Source organism: Diuraphis noxia, unplaced genomic scaffold (assembly GCF_037042655.1).
Source record: "Diuraphis noxia isolate RWA-SAM2 unplaced genomic scaffold, SU_Dnox_SAM2 contig0003, whole genome shotgun sequence".
Lineage (NCBI taxonomy): Eukaryota > Metazoa > Arthropoda > Insecta > Hemiptera > Aphididae > Diuraphis > Diuraphis noxia.
The window spans coordinates 36,764,115-36,790,442 of record NW_028301713.1 but is presented as its reverse complement, the minus strand read 5'-3'; the positions used below and the strand labels follow the sequence as shown (position 1 = coordinate 36,790,442).

Genomic DNA, 26,328 nt, shown 5'->3' with positions numbered 1-26,328 from the left:
ATTTATTATTATAACACAATTTTTTAATATAAATAAATAGAACATTGCTTACATTATATTTATTAAGACTAAACAATATGTAAAACAAAATAAAAAATGAACTTAACGAACACTCTTTTATTATGATAAATAAAATGTTTTTAGACTACAGTACCAGTTATATCACTAAATCATGGTACAGGTATAATTAAGAGTTATAAATATTTGAATTATGCATTATAATTTAAATCTTTTTATTTTTATTATACTTAAAAAATCAACATTCAACATTACCTACATCATACTGATACATAAAAAAAAAATTAATTTACTTGTTAATTACTGTTATAAATTATTTTTGTGTTAGGTAAATACTTACTCTGTTAAATACAATTGTACTACAAATATATAATATAACCTACATTACGTACATCCATTAAAAATAATTTATTATTACACTAATTTACATAAAACAAATAAAAATATATTTCTTCCAAACATTATATAACAACCATTCTACGATGACATATTATTTTACTACTGTGTTGAAAAAAATGTATACGATTGATATTTTATCAACCCATTAAAAAATGGGTTATAGGAACATCAGAAACGAGTTTATCAGTTTGTGGCTTACAATAGTAGCATTGGTGAACATTACAATACCGTGACATAAAAATATTCTATAATTTATTCTAATTCTATATACTGAATAGGTTATTAATATAAAAAATAAATTTTACTAAATGGAAATACGTTTGCGTGAAATTTAAAAATTTAAAAATATCTTAATGTCATCTTTAAAGCCTATTTATGGATACAATTTTAAACAAAAGTATCTAACTTGTCAATAAGTAAAAATATTAATAACTCTGAACAATAATATATATATATAGCCATATAAAGTGTATATGTATATAAAATTGGTAATACTCATAAATGGGTTAATTATGTCGTTTTAGTAGGAATCTAAGAAATTTTTTCGAAACCGGTTCATTATAAATTTAAAGTATTATAACTATTACTATTCATATAAATGAAATAACTTTTAAAAATTATAATATTATGAAGCCAGGGCTGTTATCAAACGAAATCATTGGTAAAAATATATATATATATATATATATATGTAATAATAATTATAATAATTGTATTGCTCAAAAGATTTAATATATAAAAGTGCGATGTCTAATTTAAACTATTATTGTGCAATTACCGATGACCGTCGTAAACTGTGGTTGTTCGACCGGACTAACGTCTCGTGACACTGACGAATTGTAATTTTATTTCAAAATATATTGTGTATATATTATCATAAGACATTTTTTTTTTTTTATAACCGTTCGAAAACAAACTGGATATCGAGTATTACATGCACGGTTGTTCCTCTGTCCATTATAAAATAATACCACAGCTGCTTATAACAGTATTATACACATTTCAAATATTATATATTTGGGCTTGCCATTGACGTTATGCGTGCCTATACACCTATATACTTACATGAAACGATTTAAACACGCGTACATAAGTTCCTTTCATGGAAAAAAAATAAATGAAATCCAGTAGGTACGCTTGTATGTATAAATGACACATATACGTTATATGTAATATGTATACCTATTTAATAGTTATTGTCTACAGAAAATAGGTTTTAACAACACACAAATACCGGTTTTATACATATATTGTATAATTGTTCATATTTTACTATTATATTAAATGTATTGTATATATATATAATATTATACATCCATATGTGTATACAGGTATTTACTATTATCATAACTGTTTTTGATTTTTTGTGAATAATATATTTTGTTATACCTACTCGACTTACATTACACAATGTAAACAATATCTTTATTAATTTGTCACTTCTCAGTTTCAGTTGGACACGAATTCAACGATAAATAGGTAATAACATAATATATAATATTTGTATTGTATAATAGAGTTATACCTATAATATGTGTGTTATTATATATTTTGCTGCATTTAGTTTATAATTATATATGTATATACATATATAAATTTAACGTAGGTACGTAACTATATATTTGACATGAATGTAAAATTATTTTCGATAATGTTTAAATTATCACTTCTACAATACTGAATACATACCTAGTTATTATGATGTGAACAATGGAACATAATATTATTACATTATATTATTGTAATCTCTATATAATAAATTTTTGAATTTATGCTTATAATATTATGTTACATTAATACATTGAACCTATTGGCTATTATGTTGTCCACCATTTACAAAATTGTTGAAGAATAGTGAATAAGATTTAGTATTTAAACGACGCACCAGTAAAATTAATTAAAGTACGGAGTTCGATCGTAATGTTATATACTTTCATAAGAATGTAATATATTAAAAAAATATATATAATATATATATATACTTACTCCTTCAAAAATCTAATCAATTATCGGATACTATGTTATAACCACTAATATTGTGCACATAGTTCGATATTATCATTGAGTAGGTATAGATAGTTGAGATCAGTGCAATGTGAAAATCCTATTAATTATTTAATGAATAAATTAAACTTTGTTATATTTTTTATACATAGAATCCTGTGCATACTACAGTAGTACAATACATATCTTGAAGTATTATTTAAACATACGTATTTGTAAATTTATAGGAAATTAAGATTTTAATATTTAAATATATATATATATATATATTATATATAATATATATATTTGATAGAGACATATAAATACCAAAATTAATACAACAATAAATACATATGTTTTTTTAATTGAAAATTCTTTAATCTGAATATTTGATATTCTGAGTAAATGGGTTAATAATTTAACATTTTTTTAATTATTATTATTATATTTGACAATGAACAGTTTTGGAATTAATTATTTCTCAGTAATAATATTTAAACAACAAACTTTTATAATGTATTCTATTATCTCATATTTTGAACAATTTTTTACGGTATTAATTATATTATACTAGTGGCCCATATTAATGAAAACCATGTTTCAATATTTAGTAACATTGTAACATAATACATTTACTAAGTTGAATAAAAGAACATTAGAATTTAAATAATTGTATATTACTGTTACCTATACCATTAACACCATATACCTGTATTATACTGTACTTCCTTTATTTAAATATTAATATTAAGATGATTGTAAATAACTTGTAAACATGTTTTTCCGGCTAATGACTTTATTGTTGAAGCCTTATCATTAATAAAAAAAAAAAAAGAACATTAATTGGTTTTAAGTTTAAACTGTTTAAAAGCAATATAAAAGAATTTACATCATAATAATAATTTTCAACAACCATTTTATAGCTAATTAATTAATATATTAAATTATATACAATAATACAATACATATTTGAATAATTCATTCATACAATTTTATACAATGTATTATAAATTTATTATTCTGAAATGAAGAGCATAAAATGTAACTATTAACCCATTTTTGTATGTAAAAACTATGTCCGGTGTACATCATCAAACATACCGACATAGGTATGTGCCTATAACAGTAATAATTATATTATATGTATTATGAATAGTATGCGTTTATTTAAGTAGATAATCAATTTTAGAGAAAATGGTATGAAAATATATAATTTAATTATTAAAACAGTTATTATGATTGTATTCAGATAAAATTATAGGAATATAATAAGACTGCTAATATGTCGAGAAAATTTAAGAGAACTCTGGATTTTAATTTGAAACATAAACTTTTGATTACAATTTATATAAGGAATATGTAAACATAAGCTATCTACAGTAAACTTACTGTTTAAATTTAGTTTTAGTTAAATTATTATATGTTCTACACAGCTTTTACAAAACGCAATTACAATTATCTCTATTTTCAATTGTATGTACATTGTACAAATTGTACATTGTATAAATTATAATATGTAATATTGACTAAATGAAAAGCGAGTGAAAAGTATTCATGATATATTATATATTGCACCTACCTTAATACCTCCTACCTATATCTATAAGTTTAATGATGATTAATTATCTATCAAGATATATTTGAAATATTTCAATATTAAGTATAGAAGACGACTTTTATTTGTGAACTGTTAAAAAGCCATATGCTTACTATGCAAATAATGATTATGTATTGATAAACATATTCGTATAACAAATCGTATTTTTAATTTATTTGTTAACGGAAAGTTCAAATTTGAGTATTTTGAGCGAGAATTTGACTAATAAGCTGATTTTGGTCCACTCTAACTGTCAACTTTGCGACATCACCTACAAAAAATAAAATTCCATTGTGTCTCATAATTTTTTACAACAGTGCTGTCGATAAATTATTCCTAGGATTTATCCAAATACCTTCGTTTGGGTATTGTGTTAAACAGCTACTGAGTGCTGGTAAATAAGCGCAAGATTAATCGATGACCTTAACAGTTGTTTTGTTATTATTATTCCCAAGCCCGACAAGCTATGCATTAAAATATGTTTATGAGCACCACAACACCAATGAATACACAATATTATAAAATACCAATGAATCCTCGTAAAATATGCTCTTTGTGCGTTATTCATACACACAATATTATGAGGTTGTTCAATTCTTTAAATCTCTGCCCGATCAAAGTTGTACACTTATAACTAAGTGACTCAACAAAGAAGAAAATAACTACTGTTATTCATATCCACAAACACATTTAAGATTCTACCCCTTCGACACTCTATCCATTTATAATAACAATATTATTACAAATGATAATATTTAAAGACTATTATTAGTCCTTAGTCCTGTATACTCTTCTTTCCACTGTTCTGCATACACTTCACTATGTGCACAATGTTTCTACATACATTAGTAAACATATAATTACTCTACACGTTACTTAATTCCTGTATTTTCAACTTATAATAATATAACAGTGTTATATAATTATTTTTTATTCGAACAAACTAACAGATGTATAATTTTTGGTTGCACTATGTTATACGAGTAGGTACAAGTACAGCGTAATTCGACAATAAACACGACATTTTCAAGTAATATACAGTGTCATATAACCAAAATATAACCTAAACCTATATGCTACTTAACATTTTGTACTATAATAAATTATAATATACATATAACCTATACAATATATTTAATATTATCATCTCGTGTACTACCTATATTATATTTTATGAAATACTAATTATCGCTGTATATATTATTACTTATTAGTTAATAGTTTATGATTATTGCAATCATCGAGTTTTAATGCATGTGAACGAAAGCTATACCTGGGTATTCGTTTTCACAACACATTTACAAAGACATTTAACTTTGAGCAAGTGATCATTTCTAAAATGAAGGTTTTTTAGGTTATTAACTAATGCTGAGTAGTTAGGCCAAATACAATACAAATAAATAAAACATTTACTTATGCATAATTTAATATTATTTAGACAAAACTTAGGTGGACAAACTTATTTAGTCAGAATTAAAATACTAAATAACTATATTTATCATTGGAATATACACGCTAAATATTTTATTAAGCAAACGTTCTTCAAATAATTTATTCTGCCAATAGTTATAACTATTAAACTATATTATTATTATTATTATTTATTTATTATTAGATTATAGGGTCTATAGATTAATGAAAATTGATTACTTTATTTATATTTAAATAAATATAATGGGTGTGTGATAAGTATTGAATGTAATTAAAACTAAAAATAATTAATAATAATGTTTTACCTATTCATTTTGAATAACTAGTATAAGGTACAGTTCGAATTCAAAACACATGATAGATCACAGATATTATGACGAGTTAATAAAAGATAAAATATAATGTACCATTAAAATGAACACAATATATAAATTCGAGGACATAATATTATAATATTGTACATAAATGAATACCTACCTAATATTATGTAAGTACTAGGTACTTTTTAATTAGATATCCAATGGATAGTATTTATTTTAATCTATAGTGAGAAATCGATAAGAAAACAATACATCAAATGAATCGTCTATTATAATTACAATAGTACGTTATTAATCAGTGTCAAAAAGTTATGTTCGTGATGACTTTGCTAAACATTCACGTCAAGTGGATCATTGTCCATAATATAATGTTACTCTTCTTTATAGGTGCGTTTATGTAGTAGCTTGCTATAATTTAATATGTTAACTAGTCATATTTAACTTGATGAAATCTTAATTACCTTCTGTTTATTTAAATTCTTTGATAAACACCTTAAAGGATTATGTGATTTGTAATTAACAAATTATAGTGATAATTTAACAAATAAAATTCATGTAAATTTCTTTAAAATCAATTTTTTTTTTTGTAAATCATTAGTGTTTCAAAAAGTAAAATTTAATAACAAGTATTTAAATATTGTTATAATCTTACGCATAAATAATAGTATCTAATGATAGTTCAAACCAATATAATATGTAACATACATTTTTTTTTGCTTCAATAACCATGATAATAATTATGAAAATGCAGGTTATGTATATTTTAATCAATAGTTTTGTGTAATATCAAATATAATATAGTAATTCAATGAACTCAATTAATAATAAATATTATAATATAATATTCTATATACTGTTTCAAATCTATTTCATTTATTTATTTTAATATCATCGTTCATATAAATATTACATTACAGTATCAAATTAAGTAAATAATTACACTACAAAGATTAAAATAAAGTTTTTATAATTGAAATTAATATTTAATAGGTACAAGAAAAAAAATTAGTAAAATAAGTATTTTAAACGAGTTACATAAAATAAGTTTCCAATTGCAATCAATATTCAACTTGCAATAATTATAATAAATCTGATTATAAACGAACTATATAAAGCAAAGATTAAAATGTACGTTAGATTTAATTGTTTAACAATAAATTCTCAATGAACCGAAATATATTGGTATTTTCCAGTTGGCAAGTAATCAATTTTTTAAATGAATAATAGTAGCCTATATATTTTATAATTATATATTTCACTCTCAATTTCATCTCTCTGAAATTTAATGGAGATTACAACATTAGTTATTTATGGTTGTTTTTAAATTTCTTGTATTTTAAAAACTATGAATGAATTGCGAAATGTTAATTGTTAACACATCCGTTTTATATTAGAAGTTTTAAAAATGTATTTGTTTTTCGTAGTATTTAATTTTTTTTAAGGATTCTTTAAACGTATAACATAAAGATAAATATCAACCTATCTAATATAATACAAATATTATTAATATGTATACAAATACAATATTATAAACCTGTAAATGCATACATATCGTCGTATATCTGATACGCGAGCAAACAACAACAAAGATATTATTTTGGTTATATAATGTTATTAATTTAGGTTATAAATATAGTGTTTATGTTATAAGATATTACATATTAAATGAGTGTTGAGATTGAAGTATACCAAATAAACACGATGCAGCAGCAGACGTTCAGCCAAGGGCTATAGAGTTATCCCCCTCCTCCAGTGCAGTTGCTGATGTTTTTCAATTTTTGCTTGATCGAGTTGAAGGTCGATGGTAAACGGCCTTGAGTTGTACGTTCTTTTGATGCACACAAACACATTGTCACAATCTTCTTCTATGATGGTATTTTTTCATTATTTTTTCCAGTTCAAACGTTCAGGAACCTCGGCGCGAGCAATATAACATAAATATAAATATAAGCTACAACTGTTGATTTTGAACGTTTTATTATATTTTTTTTAAGACTAACTATTGATTAATTTATTTTTTATAACCGCAGGTGACTATAAAAGTAACAATATCAAACATCAAACGTGGTCTTTGCAAAATGTTAATGTTTCTGACTATCGTCGTATCCGTAAGTACCTATTTAACTAATATTTGAAAACTAGAAAACTAGAAATCATAAAATACTTTGGTACAACTAATACATAAATTGAAAATAATATTCTTAATTATTAAATTTGCATAACTTATACAGCTTAATTTAACATTTTTACTGAGAAAAAACTTTTATCATTTTGTCAAGTTTAATGTATTTTAGTATTTCAAACAAAGTAAATATTTCAAGTATTTTTCAAAAACAACATATTATAATTAAATACTTTCGTATTAATCGCATAAGTTATAATTATAAAATTATATTCAAACTTGCATTATAACTAACGATTTGAATAAATTACTATTTATCTTAATAAAAGTAATTTAAAATAAACTGTGAGGTAATTACTAATATCATCAGATTTTCTTGGTTTTAAACCACTTGGGTTACCTGAGTATAAAACATCAAACACCGAGCTTTCCATTGACACAAGTAATTTTGAGCATTTCTGGAGAACAGTTAGTTTTATTTATTTGCCTCTTGCCGTTTCAATGCAGCTAAATATGATTACAGTACAAACATATTGAATCCAAAACTCACAAATATAATATCGTGACATTAAGGAGTAGCTACCACGCGGAACGCAAATCTAAGAAAGTCTGAATAGCGTCATATTTCATATATTATGTAAAATGATCTGAAACTTATGTCATGCTCTGTTAGACGAACTACCAGACATAAGTCTTACATCCATATACCAAAATCCTCAATAATATTATCTTTTATGTGGATTAAGCAATCGTGATTTTCTCCAACCAAGTCCAAGTCTTGTCAGGATATTAAAATATCTTGTTTATTTTACTTCAACAACTTTTTAAATATTTGTACATTCATTCGGAATAAGGAAAACGCTGCGAAACGCATGTTTACGGAACGGTTAACATATTTTTGAAGAGTATATTATATCAATACAAATTTGACCTTACTCGAGTACTTATCGATTATGTCGAAACACAACTTCGTATTCATAATTACTAAATTTCGAAACAAAACTACTATTACCTACACCAATACTAAAACCTTAGTTAAGAGATATAATTTGGGTCATTTTCTATTGGATTTTATGACAATAATTTACGGACGCATTTTCAAGTAAATCTCTTATAAATATCCGTTTAAACCTAATGATGGCTCTGGTAATTTAGCTCAAAAACATCACAGTTTATATTATAATATTATACAAATTTATTATATAAAACTAATTAATTATAATATGCAGTTAATCATATTCATGATTCCAGTAATTTCTCACAAAAATATGTCAGGTTGACTACCTCACGAGTTTCTTTTATTAATGCAATATATTTTCTGTTTTATTAACTCCAACTTAAAACCAAAGACAACTTAATTTATTATTACTGACAAAAATGTTACAATACTTAAACTCCAATAAACAGTTGATAACCAAAATCAAAGAATCTCTTTTTATAGTTTGTCCTGTATCAACATTCAACATGATATAAGATTAGGTACATAATAAGAAACATTAAATCTATACGTCTTTCGAAATTTATATTTCCTTTTAATAACGTTTTTTTACCTCTGAGTTTACATATATCTAATATACCTAATCATAATATTATATGATACAGATTAAAGTTTTTTAACAAACATTAAATGTTAACATTAATTATAGGTTTAAAAATAAATAAATATAGTTACTACAAATATGTAGAGTTATTATTTGGTTAAATGTAGGTGATTATATTAATTGACTAATTAATACAACGAAACCACTGATCAACCAAATACCAATTGATGCCTTAATGCTATAATTTGTTTTATTAATTAGTTCCATTGTATACTTATACCGTGATAATTATTTAGAACGTGGTAATAGTTATAATTTATATGGATGAATAAACTTTCATTTGTTAATTATTGTAACTCATCTATAGCCATTTCCCATCTTTTTATCTCAGCATTGTTTTTCCACTAAATCTCAAATCACCTAGTACTTTACACAAATTCAACGTTGAAAATTTAAATAAGACTAAATGACCTTTCATAAGTCAGACTATTAAATTCAAAAACTATTCACGGTGCAGTAAACGTAAAATCAAAAAATAACCATCGAGGTCTACAGCAAGTCACCATGGTAAATATTGTATAATTGAACCGTGTAAGATTGTGCTAGTAAAATTATATTATTGGTTGACACTTGAATAATTATGAATAGCATTTTTATAATACCTGAAAATTGGCAAATAGATACTTACCTAAAACAATTCAATAGTTAAGTCTCAAAAAATATGTACTCAAGTCATATTTACATACTCATCGATATTTCTTACGTGCGGACACAATTTAAAATAGTATAATAATATAGAAAAGTTTCAAGTACTGCATAGCACATAGAAGATAACGAAGTGATGTTTCTCAGTGATTTAGTAAAGTAACTTTATGATTTTTTGGTATGATATGTTATAAAAAAATAAACTATAAATGAACTATACAAAAACATTTTAGGAATTTAAAGAACTTCGATTTTATCTGAGCTCCACTCAGTCGGTTTTTTAATACATTTATTCGTCAAATTAATATTATTATTATAAACAGATAAAACAGTGTTGTGCGTTAGGGTGAGTGAACGACCCAAGAGTCCTACACCTGTATCTATAGGCTACATGTCCATGATATGTTATATGCCTTCTTAAATTCAATGTACAACATAATAGTCAAATATAGATCTTATCAAAGAATCTTAATATAAGAAAAAAATATCTCGTAAATATATTTAATAGAAGATGACAAAATAGAACAATGTTGAACTAAAAATAAAGTAAGCCTTTTGGTATGATTCAGGTAAAAGCTTGCTTGCCGATATTAGGTGTTATCATTGATTTTAAATACTAGTGCGACTATATTAGTTATTATTTTATTAGGTATCTTGGTAGGTAATAATAATAATAGATAATTGATGGCTCATCGACTATAATTATTCATGGATCATTTTTAACTTTATTACTTATTAGCACAAATAATTTTTTTAATTTTTTTTAAGTATTTACGAAACGACATTTTTGGAAAAAAATTATTCATTTTACTTTTTGTATTTTTACTTTTTAAATTGCAGTGTATAATTTTCACATTTGAATTTTTTTAATTTCATATATCAATGCAGAATATTTTTCTGAGAACTTAGTACATTTATATAAGAATATCTAATTTTCAGTTTTCAAAAATATTAGTGTTAACTGTTAATACTTAAAAAGAATTATCTTGTGTATGGAAACACAAATATGGTAAGATTTAATTGTGTCACAACAAACATACTAAAACGAGTACCTAATATTCGTTTTCCAATATTTTCATGTTTTAATGAATATTTTGAATGAATTGAATGAATGATAAATAATAATCATTCTTTAATTCTTCAATTCAGAAAATAATTAAAGTCAATGTGCCGACCTTTACTTTAATGCGTCGAACGTTCTCCCACGTATGGAATTATTTTTTACTATAATGGCTAATAAAGATTACCTTAGACTTGAGTAACTATAATATCATGAGGATTTTTCAACAGTCACGAGAATTTTGAGAGACAATACAATAGAATAATTTATCACATAATTTATGTAGGTATATCTAATAACAATAATTTATACTATAAACATATTATGTTCACGGACTCGAAAAGTCTTTAAAAATCAGTATTCACTCTTCGAGATGAGTAAATTCTTAGTTTTATCCGTTGACGATAAAAATAGTAATGTAATATGAAAACACAAATACACGATTTCAGTTGCGCATACAATAATACACACCTGCAGTGTACATTTTATTCACGATAATTCGATATAGAATATAATATAATGAGCTGCGGAAGTTCTTATTGGAAGATATAAAAACGTTCCGATATATATGTGATGTACACGACCTCGTCATCGACGACGCGACCTCTCCGGTGGAAATGAATTTATGGTACCTAAGGGGAAACATATTACACACAGAATAAAGTGTCGATATGATTAAATACGATGGAGGGGATATTAATATATTATACGTATAATAGTATTATTATATCATTATTAATGGTTATAGATGATATATTATTATTATTATTATTAAATTAATGATATTTATGTTTATAATAAAGCGGTAGACATATACCACACACTATCATCTTAGCCTTGCTTCTCATCTGTATTTAGTAGGTAGACACAATTTTTTAGAAGTTTTTTTATTTTATAAATTGAGCATAAGCATAATTGCATAAGTTATTATTACTTAAAATCGGAAAGGAAGCGTGCACGTATAACGTGTAAGTAAAGATAATGACATGACGTAATTATATTTCTAACGATATTACTTAGTATGGACAGAGATATAATGATAAAATCGTTGGATAATTAATAATTAAATAATCATTATTCCACATAATATAAAAAAATAGATAAAGTAGGCGCAGGATAGACTTAGGCTAATTGCCTCAGTTTTTTATTTATTTGTTTTTATTTAGTGACAAATCATTTTTTTCGAATGACGATTGTCACATTATTTAAAATACCATCTTTAAATAAACCAAACATTAATGTTAAGTCAGAATACATTTTTTAATTTAAAAATAAAAAAGAATTTGTGACAACCTACGTGCAGATTCAGGATTGACTGTCAGTTGTCACATCATCGCGGTATTAGTTGTCTCAGGTAAATCAAATGGTGAACAACATCTTTTAGTTGTCAATGTCAGATTTATAATAACTAAATACAAAAATAAATAAATCTATAAAAAAAAACAACAATAAAACTAAACCTAACAAATGTAAACATATTTATTTTGGGCGTTAACACACATGTGACAACCAAACCCTCCTAATTAGTGAAAACAAACCACAATCTACTATTTGATAACAAATTAACATTCATTATATCACTTATCATATAAATGAAAATTACACACCAATAATGATATATATATATTATATATTAATACTTAATACGCTAGTTATTCGTCAAGTTAACAACATTAAAACGTGCACTATAAATTATAATATATAAATGATAAATATTATGCCGAGTGACAAATTTCCTGGATTTCCCTTATACAAGAACAAAATTATAAGTTTTTGGGTAAATCAAAAGCAATGTGTTTCTGAACAACTTGAAAATCTGATTTCTTCTCATTACGATAAAATGTTGTTGTTTAAATATGCGATACTGTTTAGTCCTAGAATGGCTAGAATGATAATTTATAGTATTTATACCTAATACATTTTTCTCTGAAATATATAGCAATAAAACTTGATTTTGTTTCAAATTGTTACACGCTTAACAAAATTCTATACCTAAGTTCAAATATTATTATGATCAATGTAAAATATTATGATTTTATAAAACGTGTAGTGTAAGTGTATACTCATTTAACTTATCCTAAACAGTATAGGTTCTTATAAAACCGTAAAAAATAATGAAAAAAAAAATAATTGATTAATATTGTGATAAAAGATGTAGCTATAACACCATAGCTAAAAAATATAGGTACTATACTCATATTCACTATAAGGAGTATAATAAAAGACAAAAATCAAAATTATATATTAGTCATCAATGTAATAATATTCTATTCACCAACGACTATATTACCATAATAATAAGCATTATTATTATAAGCTAAAATTATGTTTTATAGTAAATTTTAACCATAAAATCAAATCCATGGAATATTTTATGTTTAAAATTAAGCATACAACTTTATATTTATTAATATTTAATATTATAGTACTGTGTTAAGTACCGTTGGAACTAACAATGTATCTTAATACTTGGAAAAAAATGATACAAAAATAAGCTTGTTTTATTTTACAATATTTTATTTATAATTGGGTAATTCGATTCACTCGATTTTTTACGCTTTAATTCAAATATGATTTGACCTGGTTTCTAAATCTATGATATTCTTTTTTAAACACAATTCTGATTAAATTATAGAAGATTAGTAGTTAGATGCATAGTAGCAGTCCTTCAATAGGTACATAATAATTTGACAAATAATGATATAACTTGTTTTGAGGGTTTAGTTGTTCGAATAGTCGTTAATGTCAGTTTTAATTAAATTCACTGCTATCATAGTGATGGAAAACAGATTCTAAAACTGTAACAGGAAACATTTTAATTTGGAGAATGAAGATAAAAATAAAAATATTTAAAACTGCGTACAATGTACATAGTACATGCAGTGTAAGCACTTGAGACTTATAACAACAATTTATGATACGTGATTAAACAGCACTATAAAATGTATAAGTACTCGAAATAATGTTGATCACTCATTTATTGAAATTTAAAAATAAGATAGAATTCAAAAAGAGACGTCAACAAATTGTGACACTTGCTTTTGACTTGAAACATGTCTGATAAGTTAAAAATAATCGAATATCTGATATTTAACACATTGACAACAAGAAGAAGCTGCATACTAGGATTCCAAGTCCATATCGACAATCGGCCCAACTACCAAGCGTTACCGTTTAACACGACACAATTTTGAATTTAAAGTATAAGTTTGCTGCCTAGTTTTCTATATTTTTTATTTACAATAATACGATGGAATGTCTGTGATTCGAACTCTTAAATTTATTACGAAGCGCAAATTACTTTCGCGTGATTATTAATTATTATATAGTGACAATTCGTTTTTTATTGTACAACCAACAGTGTGTACACACTACACAGTGTCGTAGTTCGTATTATTAGACTGATGTGTTATACGCTGACACAAATAATTCACTTAAACATGTTCAATTTTGATGTATAAAAGTCATTCCATTCAAGTTAACCGTTGTCATCGTGTCTCTAGAAAAAATGTACTTTTTATATTATATTTCTAGAGGCATATACTAGACATCAATGAATTGCAAACGAATTTAGTGACTATATTTAATTGTATAGTTGTTTGTAACCGTACAATATCAATGTATTTACTACGTATAAGAGTATACCTATCATATAATATGTATTATGTATAATATTGTACACACTATACAATATATACCATGAAAACAATTTAGTAACTGTTAAATAATTGCTTTTTTTTACAAGCATAGTACCTACCTGTATCTATGAAGTGTCAAGTCATAATAGCATTCACGCCAAATTATTAATAATTACGATTATATTTAATTGTATACACCATCATTATCAACATAATATTATTTTGTGTTAAAATATATTGGTTTCGTCGTTTCGTGTATTTTTAAAAATATCACATTGTAATATCGAAGGCGTTTTGTTAATAATGATTACTGTAACAGCGATTGTGTGATATCTAAAAACCTGCTAACCATTTAGACAGGTGCTGATTGGTCTCATTAAGAGGATAGGTACTACAAATGTTTTAAATTGTTTGAACATTTTAAAATGCACTTACAGTCTTTTAATCGCATTAAAATTTAAATATAAAACAACTTTTAAGATTCACTAAATATTTTTCTTCGTTTTCATTTTAATAATAATACGTCAAATTCACTAACATTTAGTAGTTTACTATTCTTAATTAAACGTAATAATATAGTTAAATTATAGCTAAAATTAATATACTTAATAGATTATTTAGAACGTTTTAAATTTGCTATGTTATGCGAATATGTATGAGATGGATACATGTGTAGCGTCTTTTTAGGAAGTAGAGCATTTCAAAACGATTTGTGGATTTTAAGTATGCTAATTTAATATAATAATTATTTAATAATTAAATAAATATAAAAATTTAATTTATTTTTTGAAATTAAATTAGGTACTCGTTTACATTTAAAAGTTTATTTTGTGTTATTATTATATGAAATATATAATAGTAGCCTAGTAATTAGACTATTAAAATTCTCTAAGTAACTACTGCTAAGCAAATATATAATATAATATGCATGACGCCTAGGGCCTACACTATTTACTAATTAATCAGATAGAATACAATTTAAAACGTTCTAGTTTATTACATTATATAATTATTTATATGAAATAGAAAAATAAATTAGTTATCTATATTATATATTACAAAATATAATGATATTAGGCAAGTATAATGTTGATTTTAATTTTTAACGATTAAAAAAATTTAGTACATTATACTAACTAAACAAATTTTTCCCGTATCATGCATACATGTATTTTTTAATTTTTATTAATTATCCTGCGGCAACTTAGGCCATTGGGGAGGGGGGGTACTATTGGTTTATGGAATGGTATAGGTGGGGTTACACGTGGGTGAGTTTTGGCAGAATTTCTATTGGGGCACACGTAGGTTTCTGCCATGCCCGGTGGGGATGGCGGCACTTGTTCTCCGGATACCGTGACTTGTCCGGAGAAAAATGTCACCCGATGGTGGAGGATCGAATTCGGTCCGGCTGAGCCACAGCCGAAGCGTTAGACAGCTCGGCCACCTCGTCCCCATGTATTTTTTTGGTCAAATATACTTACGATACAAGAAGAAAAGTTTATTTTACGCTAATTTAACACTTAAATTGCGATATCGCCGAAATAAAGCGGATTTAATATTATAAATTATTTCCTTCGATATGTAATAATTATGGAAATCATACAAATTTATTTATACTCATTACTCGCACGCGACAACAAACGAGGTGTCTATATTTATAATGACCTGCCATAATTATTAATTAATTGTGATTTATTTACAGCGTGAAACAGACATAGTTTTTCGATGAACACATAGTTTATAGTACCTACTTCCTAGTGCCTAACTTAAAGATGTATACATCTAGACATTTATATTTATTTAAAGTTTTAATAATTACCACTTTAAATGTCAACAACTCAATGCCTGATTGTATACACTAAATTATATGTATATTATACAAGAAACATTATTATAGTTTATCGCCAATGGTTGTATAAGTATTAAATATTACGTTAATTTTTTACTTTTAGTATTGATAATAATAACATAAACGTTAAAAAGTGTGAAAAAACATATGATTTCTCATTTGTAAAATAATTTGCAGTACTTATTACTTTTAATTACTCCGTTTAATCACTAAATATTTAACTATGTAATGGTTAACGAACCAGAGGAAAAAAACTTGTACTTAATGCCAAAATGGTAATTTTTAATTTTGTTTGTTTCTTGATAAACATAATAAAAAAAAAATCAAATTTGAACACTTCATAATAATATCATAAAAAAGAAAAAGTTATCGAGTTATATTATATACTATAGTAAACAATTCACGTGTTATATGACCATTGACGTGATAACATATTTTAATAGTCTCTATACCATAAACCATGCAAATCCATTGATATACATAAAAGTGCGTCAACATAATATTAATAATTAATATATAATAGTATTTCATGTTGCGCGCTATTTAAATGTTTATATTATTTTTAGCATTTGAAGTATCTTTAGGTATTTGCCTATAATAATCTAATGTTAAACTTAAACTTATTAAACAATACAATAAATTAACCTTGCCTGCCGATTAATGCAGAGATCGTTTATTTGTACACAATATGTGTGTGTGTGTGTAAGATAATCGTGTTGTATATTTATTGTATATATTATACCATCGATAAAATAATAATATATTATATTGACTACAGTTTAACGCTATTGGTGATGAATACGAATATTATCTAGATTGCTAAACGACCGTGACTGCCAGTAAGTACAAATAGGTTCGGCCGTCAACGCCGCACGATAATTATGTTCTACAGTATCATAAACAGACAATTTCACACGTTTTATTATTTCTACCGTGTACACCCAAAATATGAAATATTAAAATTAATAGATGACTCATGAGAAGCATAACTATTGTATTCAAACATTTGTTTCAACTCTCGTATCATATTTCACTCATTAGTTTGTAAGAGTGTTGAACACGTCATTCTTATAGAATTATAAAATGGTAAATAGTATTGACGAAGAAGTGTTACAATAATTTCAATGTATTATACATAACAAAAACATTTTGTGTCTATTGTATTATTTATTTCTTAATTAAAACAAAAACATGTATCTCGTTACTAAATATTTTTTCTCTACAAAGAACATTTAGGAATCATAGATAATATGTTTTTGGTCACAGTGCAGTGAAAAAATATCTAGAAGCGCGCTACATTTTGTTATGAATTTAATAAATTAAGAATATTATGGATTGATATTTGCGTTTCTGTGGCGATGTAATTAGTGACTATTAGTTGTGAATTAGATTTCAAAACAAAATAGATACCCGTTACCGAAAATAAATCCCAAGAAGACTGCTATATATTACGTATATATAATATATATATATATATATATATAATATATATGTCATATAGGTACAATATTAAAAGTTTTTTTACAATTAATATGGGAAAAAATATTTCAAGTTAAATTTGAACACTAACCTAAGTACTTATCTACATTAAGAAATATTTTTGGTTTTTTTGTTAATTTAGAAAAAAATTAAAAAATACAAAGTTGAGTAAGATTTACCACCTCTAAGTAACACTTCTTGAATTGATTTATTTGAGTTTCATTATACGTTTAGGACAACATGAATAACATTATGTTATATTTTATTTTATTATTACTACTAGGTATTTTAAATTAAATTCCTATTACTGATTGTATTATTCACAGTGCCTGTGCATGATGGATTTGGGAGCGGCGATATCAGTGCCAACAGGCAAGACGACGCCTATTGAACCCGCTGTGCCTGAGCCAAAAATAATTCCCGTGCCTGGTTCCTATCTGGCACCACCGGCTCCTGTACATGAATATTCGGAAGAAAGACCAGAACCACCGCCATTAGATCCGTCTTATGTGCCAATTCCATACAACTTTATTGAGTACTTGGCGCCTCAAAGTCTTCTACTGGTAATGACAATTGTTTTATTTCTACAGCGATACATGGTAAATTGGTAACGCGATTGATGCATCATCATTGGTTTGAAAATTACTCAACAGATAGTTTATAACGGTTGATTATAAATATCTTTCAGTGAATTATTTTGCTTATGAATGATCCATCAATGCCTATTAAAATTACATAATGACAATTATGACCAACTTATATATTTATTAGCTATTAAATATTACACGTAATACGTAAAGTCACTAACTGCAGATATATTATATTTATTTATAACACATCTGCAGATTACGGTTAAATGTTTTTAATGATGAGGTCCATCAAGCCTACAAAATGAGATTTAAAAAAAGAAATTGGCCAAGATACGCCTTAAATTTTAATCAGCCACTTATTTTGTAAATAATATTAGGCACCTACTTTTATATGTGCTACCAATGAGTTTGGTACCAACAAAGTTTCCTTTCACAGTCTCGCCTACATCTTTGCACCATTTTTTTTTAAAGAATTTTCAATTACTTTTATACAATTTACTTATTGTATTCTTATTTGACTATAAATAAAAATATGACATATTGTGTAATTATGTTACCCATTATTTTTCTTGCTATCATCATTAAAATTAATTTGAATATAGTTAAATTGTATTTTGACCTTTACGTTACCAACCTGTTAACAATAAGCACACTATATAGATTAATAATTTTAGAACGACTCAATCGTATTAATTTTCTTACACTTTCTTTAATTTTAAATTTCTATGTCTACTGTATTTAAAATGATTGGTGTTCTATAATATTTAAACTACTTAAAGCAGAACAATTATTTTTTTAATCATATTGGTTGTATCTTCCTTAGTACAATCCTCAATTACATCAATCATCAATTAACCAAACCACAAGTTATTTTTAATTATATGAAAAGTTAAAAAAGTTAATTTTATCATACTCTACCTACCTAATATTATGTTATGTACTTCATAGGTACCAATGAGAATTAAGTTCCAAAAACCTTATTCAAAATATGAAAAGTATCCACTCACAGCGATTAAGTATCAAAAACTTATCAAAAATGAAAATATGAGACGGAAATTCTATTCGAATATCCCACAGCAAAGTTAAAATCCATTTAATTGATGAGTGTGATAAATACTCTCGTCGTTAAAAATGTTTGCCATGTCATAAACATATATTATATTATGTAATTAAAATAAAATGTTGTACATTTTTACCTCTTTAAAATAATTGTTTTTATCTCTACTATAAGTATTATAGTCTATAACTAATATTGTTTTGTAATATAATTTATATATAATATTTTAATATATCTTATATAATAACGTGTAATATAAATATAATATATAACGTATTAACGTATAATAAATGTCATATTTGTATTATATACATATCGTCAATATTTTAATGTGTAATACATAATCCTTATTAAAAATCTAACGGTGTAGTCTATTTCACGAGAATCATTATTGAGTGTTAATCGTAAAGATTAGTTATTGTTTCTTAAGAATCTGATATTTACAATTTATAGTATAAATATTTTATAACAATTATTATAATATTTAATTTTATTAATTTTCATTAATTATTAAAAATTGTACGTAACTTTCAAACTTTATTATGAGGTGAGTAAGAACAATATAGTACAAATGTATATTTTATAGTAAGCAATAAGTATGGAGAAGTCTGTAAATATATCTAGATAGTTTTATCTCAGCATTTAATGCTATGAAAACTCGTAGGTACACAAACATTTTCACATTTTCTGAAGGTTTTCATCAATATAATATCAAAACACAAAAAGCTTACATTTGAGAAACACAATACCACGAATAGACCATTAAGCCGACACATTACTGTACCGCTTTTTTGACAATTTGTCATATAATATATGATGTCATCGGAAATCAACCAGAAATAAATTAGCTGCTGGAAGAGAATATGAATATACTCAAACGAGCAAATCTAGTCTAGTTCAGTGACGAATGTCATAAAGAAGAATTATCTGAAGGTGGGTTACACACGTTTTATTAAGTATAATCGAATAGAACATAAAGACAAAATATCCAAATAACATATAAACATAATTTAAAACAAAAACTGAAAACTATAGTAATTTATTGATTCTATATAAATGAGCTAATCAAATAATATATTTCTTTAGCTTGTGAAAATTCCAATGCAAATTTAAAAACATATGATTGGATGACAAATAATTGAATAAGTATTGCCAGTAGGTATATGGATGTTCATTAGATAAAGTATACGTTCGTTATATTTTAATCTAATGTGGTCTGTTTAAGAGTTTTTATTTGAGATTATGAAAAAGTAGGTGCGTCATGTCGCAAGATGGAAAAAATATTAATGATAAAAAACAACATCATGAATTTATTTTATTAAAGACGTCGTCCTCCAAATTGTACGCATTTTTTATCACTCAGTGAAATGCCGGATGAAACCTGTACAGTGTACATTGAGTTATTGAAGTATCATCTTATTAGGTAATTTTATACTCGTTATACTTCAAATTTCAATGTAAATAAAAATCGTACAATTAATAACTATTTTCTTAGAAACAAATCAAATATATTTAGTGTATGGAGATTGGAGATTATATAACGAAATTGATTTAAAAATATTTCTAAAAACCAGGGGCTCTCACATTTTGTTACAATAAACAATAATAGCTATTGTGTTTGTAGGTAGATAAAAAAACTATTCTATCTTAACTGACACAGCCTCCGTAAAATGTTTAAATAAACACAATAGAAGACCTCGGAAGTATTACAATAATAATTATGTAACTTTTAGGAAATCAATAATTATTGGATTAAGTCGAGATAAAAGTGTCAGATTTCTATGTATCAAAAACTTAAGATGATTCTAGTGGGAATGTTTTAAGTGTTGAAGTCAGTCTTGGAAATTCATCAAGTCATTCTCACACTCCTAAATAATATAAAATGCATATATAATTCGAGAAAAAAAATGTTGTATATTGAAATTTTATAGTTATAACGCCTATATGAAATAAAATAAAATAATACAAAACCACCTGGTGAGCTAATTTTATTCTGATAATTATGTTAAAACTAAAAGCTTGAACTTATTTATAGAATTGATCAAGCTGATAGTAGGAGCCTAACAACTTTTTCGGATAAGGTTCGATACATCACTAAACAAAAAAATATGAATTAGGTACAGGACTAAACTTAACTAACCTTAGTTAAAAACACAATACGCAAACAATTTCATGATTTTTCAACTACAAAATTACTTGCAAATTTTCGCGTTTTCGTAAAAATTTGAACTATAAACGCTTAAAAAAAAATTTTGACTAAGGATTTTTATTTTTTTTAGCTACAATAATAATAACTCATAAGGAACCTTGTATTAAATTTTCAAGTTTTTTTGGTAGTCCAACATTTTTTACCAGCACTTCAAAAAAAAAAATTGAAAAGTTCAGTGGTCTATAAATAACTCAAAAAAAGTCAAAAATTTGTGAAAATTAAACTGTATATAGATAACACTAACATAAACATTTGGTGAAAATTTCAAGTATTTACAGTGATTAGTTTTTGAATTACAACCATATAAAAAAATCGATTTGGTCGAAAACGGGTTTTGCGTAAATATTCCCGTTTTTCTGTCATTTTTCTCGATTTTTTTGAAAACTGTTGGAAAATGTTTACTTTTGACCTCTATAATGCACCAAGGATATTCACTTTTCAGAAACCACCCCCAAAGTTTGTAATTGAAGCATTATTTCGACTAGTTATGCTGTACACAGACACAAAAAAAAACACACACATCATTGTAAAATCAATACATTCATCACTCCGTTCAGAATCTAAAACTATAATACCTCTTATATTATAAGATCAGAGGTGAACGCAGGAAAAAAATTGAGGGTAGGGGTTTGAAAAATTTTAAAATATTCATAAATATCATACAGTTCATACTGTATTACACTATTATACTGATATATGATAAAAATCAATACCAACCTTACTAATTCACCTAATATCACAGGAATATAATATAATCGTATTAGTAAAATCTAAATATTGTATAAATATTATACTTATAAACACCGAATACAGATCAAGCATAACATCATTCAATATTGTACCTTAATTAATTGCATAATTTAGTATTCGCGGTGTATGCTGCTTTACACAGAACATATTTAAATACCAAGAGACGAAACTTTCTCTTTTGACTTTCAGACGAGACGTCTTATACGTTATGATAATGTTTAATGAATCGCAAATGATAAAATATACAATTAAAGGTATTGTTAGAACGATCCGTGATATCGCTAAAATTGTGTATAATTCATAACTATACGGTATACATCAATACAATATATTGTATTCATAGTGTTTACCGTGTATGATATAGGTGCGCCTATTATGGAGATAATATGTTCAATAAGCACAGCTATAACATTATGTCTACGTGCATACAGTGCGCCCTCGAATACAAATGTGACCACACACGTGGGTACGAAAATAATAATATTACCTTTATATAGTATAGGTACATAGATTGTGCGGATCACATATTATAACTATATCGTAGGTCGTAGAAGTGTAAGTATGTGTACACTGTACCAACCTATATATTTTTTAACACAATACGTAAGCATAATAAATATATATATAGCAGTGCATACTGCAGTGAAACGTGCGCTGTGTACGACTACTCGACGATATCGAATATATTATAATGAAACATATCGCCAACCAAATTCTAATTATCGTATGTAAGCCGAACCGAAATCCCAAATACAAATAGAACATAACGGTACGGTTTGTCGCTTTTTTTTATTCAATATTCAAAATGATATAATTTTCAATATTTTCAATTCATTCAAAGCTCGTATACCCATACAATGTCGATACGTTTGCCGATAGAGCTACAACGATTTCGCGTACACCTACACCTACATGCATTGTTTCGAACAATTATTTACAGTCTACCTACTCTTCACTCCAAACGTCCAAATATCCAATACAATGCACTATTAATTTTAGTATCGAGCCGTGCAAAAGCAAATTCATTCATAATGCTGAATAGGTACTGATTACTGAGCGTACTTATATAGCGATAATGTATAGGTACGATTGCGTATTTTATCTTGTTCATAATATACGATTGCACAAGTTTTAACAAGACAATAGTGCAATAGTATCTACCCTTATATATAATTTTAACATGTTGAGGATCTCAGATAAACGTACGTATAATAGAAGACTTGTTTTAATGGAATGTCAGACACAGCATAACGCACACGTGAATGTTGACAATACTAAGGTTTATATTTTAACAATTTGATCGAAAACCACCAATTCGTAGAAATAGGCTGGTGACGGCCGTCACGCCTGTTTTTCGAGGATTACGAGCCGAGGGCGGTGAGTCAAGACACGACAAGCACGCACATAATATTATGTATCTATATTAATTACAAGTATTTCTTGTAAATTGTAGCCTGTAGGGATGTCGTTTTTATTGTGGTTTTACGGTTATTCATGCCTACATAACTAAACATTATACGAACTATCTTTTTTCATTATGTTTTGTATTTAAAATAATTTACCAATTTGTACACCAGACCATATTTAAATATTTACATTTACGTTTCAAATGACGAGGAAACTATCCATTAATACAGTATAACTCATAACTACCGATCTTAATTTTAAAAACATTAGCTATATCAACGGTCAACTATACTGTTGGACCGTGGAAGGTAGAAAACTGGACGTCGACACATCTTAAAATTTGTTTGTCTTCATATTACTATTTACTATTATAAAATTACAAAGATTTGACAAAAATTATTTTCGTTGAACCTCATGTATTTATTATTTTAATCTTCCGGGACTCCAGTCGAAATTATATTTTCCAACCCCTGAGGTATAGGATCACAAAGGTTTGAAATAATATTTACATAATATATTATATGATGATAGGTAATTATAGATTAATAACCATAAATATGTTTGATTTAAAAAAAAAAAATCACCATCTCTATACAAAAATGCTGTCTGCGGTGATCGGCGATCCCTCTCCACCAGGGGCAGACTGGGCCGTCGGGATACCGGGAACTTTCCCTAACAGCCTTATTTCATTGAGAGAATGTTGCAACCACATGTGTTCTCTCCGTTTTATTCACGTACTATATATCAAATCTTTGTTCACTAGTTTCAATTGTGTATTGCTAATTTTGGTATTAGACCGAACTGATCCTTTATTGAATTTTAGCTAAGAAGATTATCAAGTTTCTCTCGATGGTATTTTACAATATATAAATATTTAAACGAGTTACGGAACTCATTTGCAATTTTCAAATATTTTTAATTTACATACTCATAAGTCGTTCAAAAATGACGAGTTCACATCACAAACAATGCATCGAAATCCTTCAGCTCCACTGGGTCTCATGTGTGAGCGTTTAGCTCACTACGCGAACCATTGATACACTGAACCTACTCGATGGAGTTCTGCGACGCAGGTGTTGTAGGTAGCGAGTTGATAACTTTGTATGGAGGTGTAATTTAAAAGTTTTAATTTAACAAATAAAACAAAGTGAAAAAATACTAATGGGCAAAATGGGCTGTAAAAAAGACGAGGGAAAGTAATATGGTTATGACAGAGGTAACTAGGATATGACCAGTTTTGCTGAACCTTAGGTTAGAATAGGGAGATTTTGAAGATTTATGATTCGGCCGGTTCATATGACCACTTTCCTCTTCACGGAACTCCATTTTTGACAATATTAAGATAATAGGTCTCTTGAAATTTTATTCGCCCTACTAGATTTTAGGATTTCGGTGCTATGATTTATAGCTAGTTTTTTTTATTCATAAATTAGTCATTTTTGAATAATAATTTTTTTTCATAAATAAGTGATTTTTCAGTAAAAGTCTCATAAGTCAGTTGCTGAAAATAGCGTACATTCAAAATATATTTTTATAAGAAACTTAGAATATTGAAAAAAACGACATCATCACGAAAATTTTCAAATTAATTTGAGTTGAAAATATAATATTTCTCTTTATATTTAAAACGTAATATCAAATATTAGATATCTTAAAAGCTCATATTTAAAACTATTGTCAACATTAATATACATTTATTGACAGTCGACATTCATAAAAAATACATTTTCGAAAATTCTATATGATTCTTAAAGCATTAAATTTAGTTTGCATTATCTAAACATACGATTATTTTCAAAGTATATCTATATAATGGTACTTAATAATATTTGTTTTTTTAAGAACCTCACTTGAAAAGGGTTATCAGTGTATAGTTGTCTAAGTCTAGGATTTCGGTGGCATATTCTTCATTATTTTATTTCTAATGTTAACTTAGAGGTCAAATTTTTGAACAAGTCAAGATCACCAATTTCTAAATTTACTCAGAAACAATATTTTTAAAAACTAATTGTCATACAAATGATTCTCACTATACTCAATTATGCATAGTTTTTAGTTAATATTTCTTTTGTTGTAGTTTATACGAAAACCGTGACTTTCACAAACCTTCTACCATCATACGTTTTAGTTATAAACATTCATAAGTACGAATGATTGGATAAAGTTATAA

General features: G+C 26.1%; 1 protein-coding gene across 3 annotated transcripts in view; it reads left to right on the top strand.

Annotated features, from left to right (window-relative positions):
* The window catches only part of LOC107167476 (uncharacterized), a 42,850-nt gene extending 22,749 nt beyond the window's left edge, over window positions 1-20,101 (top strand). Inside the window, exons 2-4 of one of the 3 annotated variants that reach the window (XM_015516526.2) lie at window positions 7,782-7,859; window positions 18,472-18,708; window positions 19,684-20,101. In XM_015516526.2, coding sequence (XP_015372012.1) covers window positions 7,830-7,859; window positions 18,472-18,708; window positions 19,684-19,821 — 405 coding nt within the window. In that variant the 5' untranslated portion in view covers window positions 7,782-7,829 and the 3' untranslated portion in view covers window positions 19,822-20,101. Of the gene's footprint in view, window positions 1-7,636; window positions 7,860-15,522; window positions 15,541-18,471; window positions 18,709-19,683 lie in introns of those variants that run through there. The other 2 variants (XM_015516525.2, XM_089224254.1) reach the window with 2 other exon arrangements.
* Window positions 20,102-26,328: the final 6,227 nt, after the last annotated feature.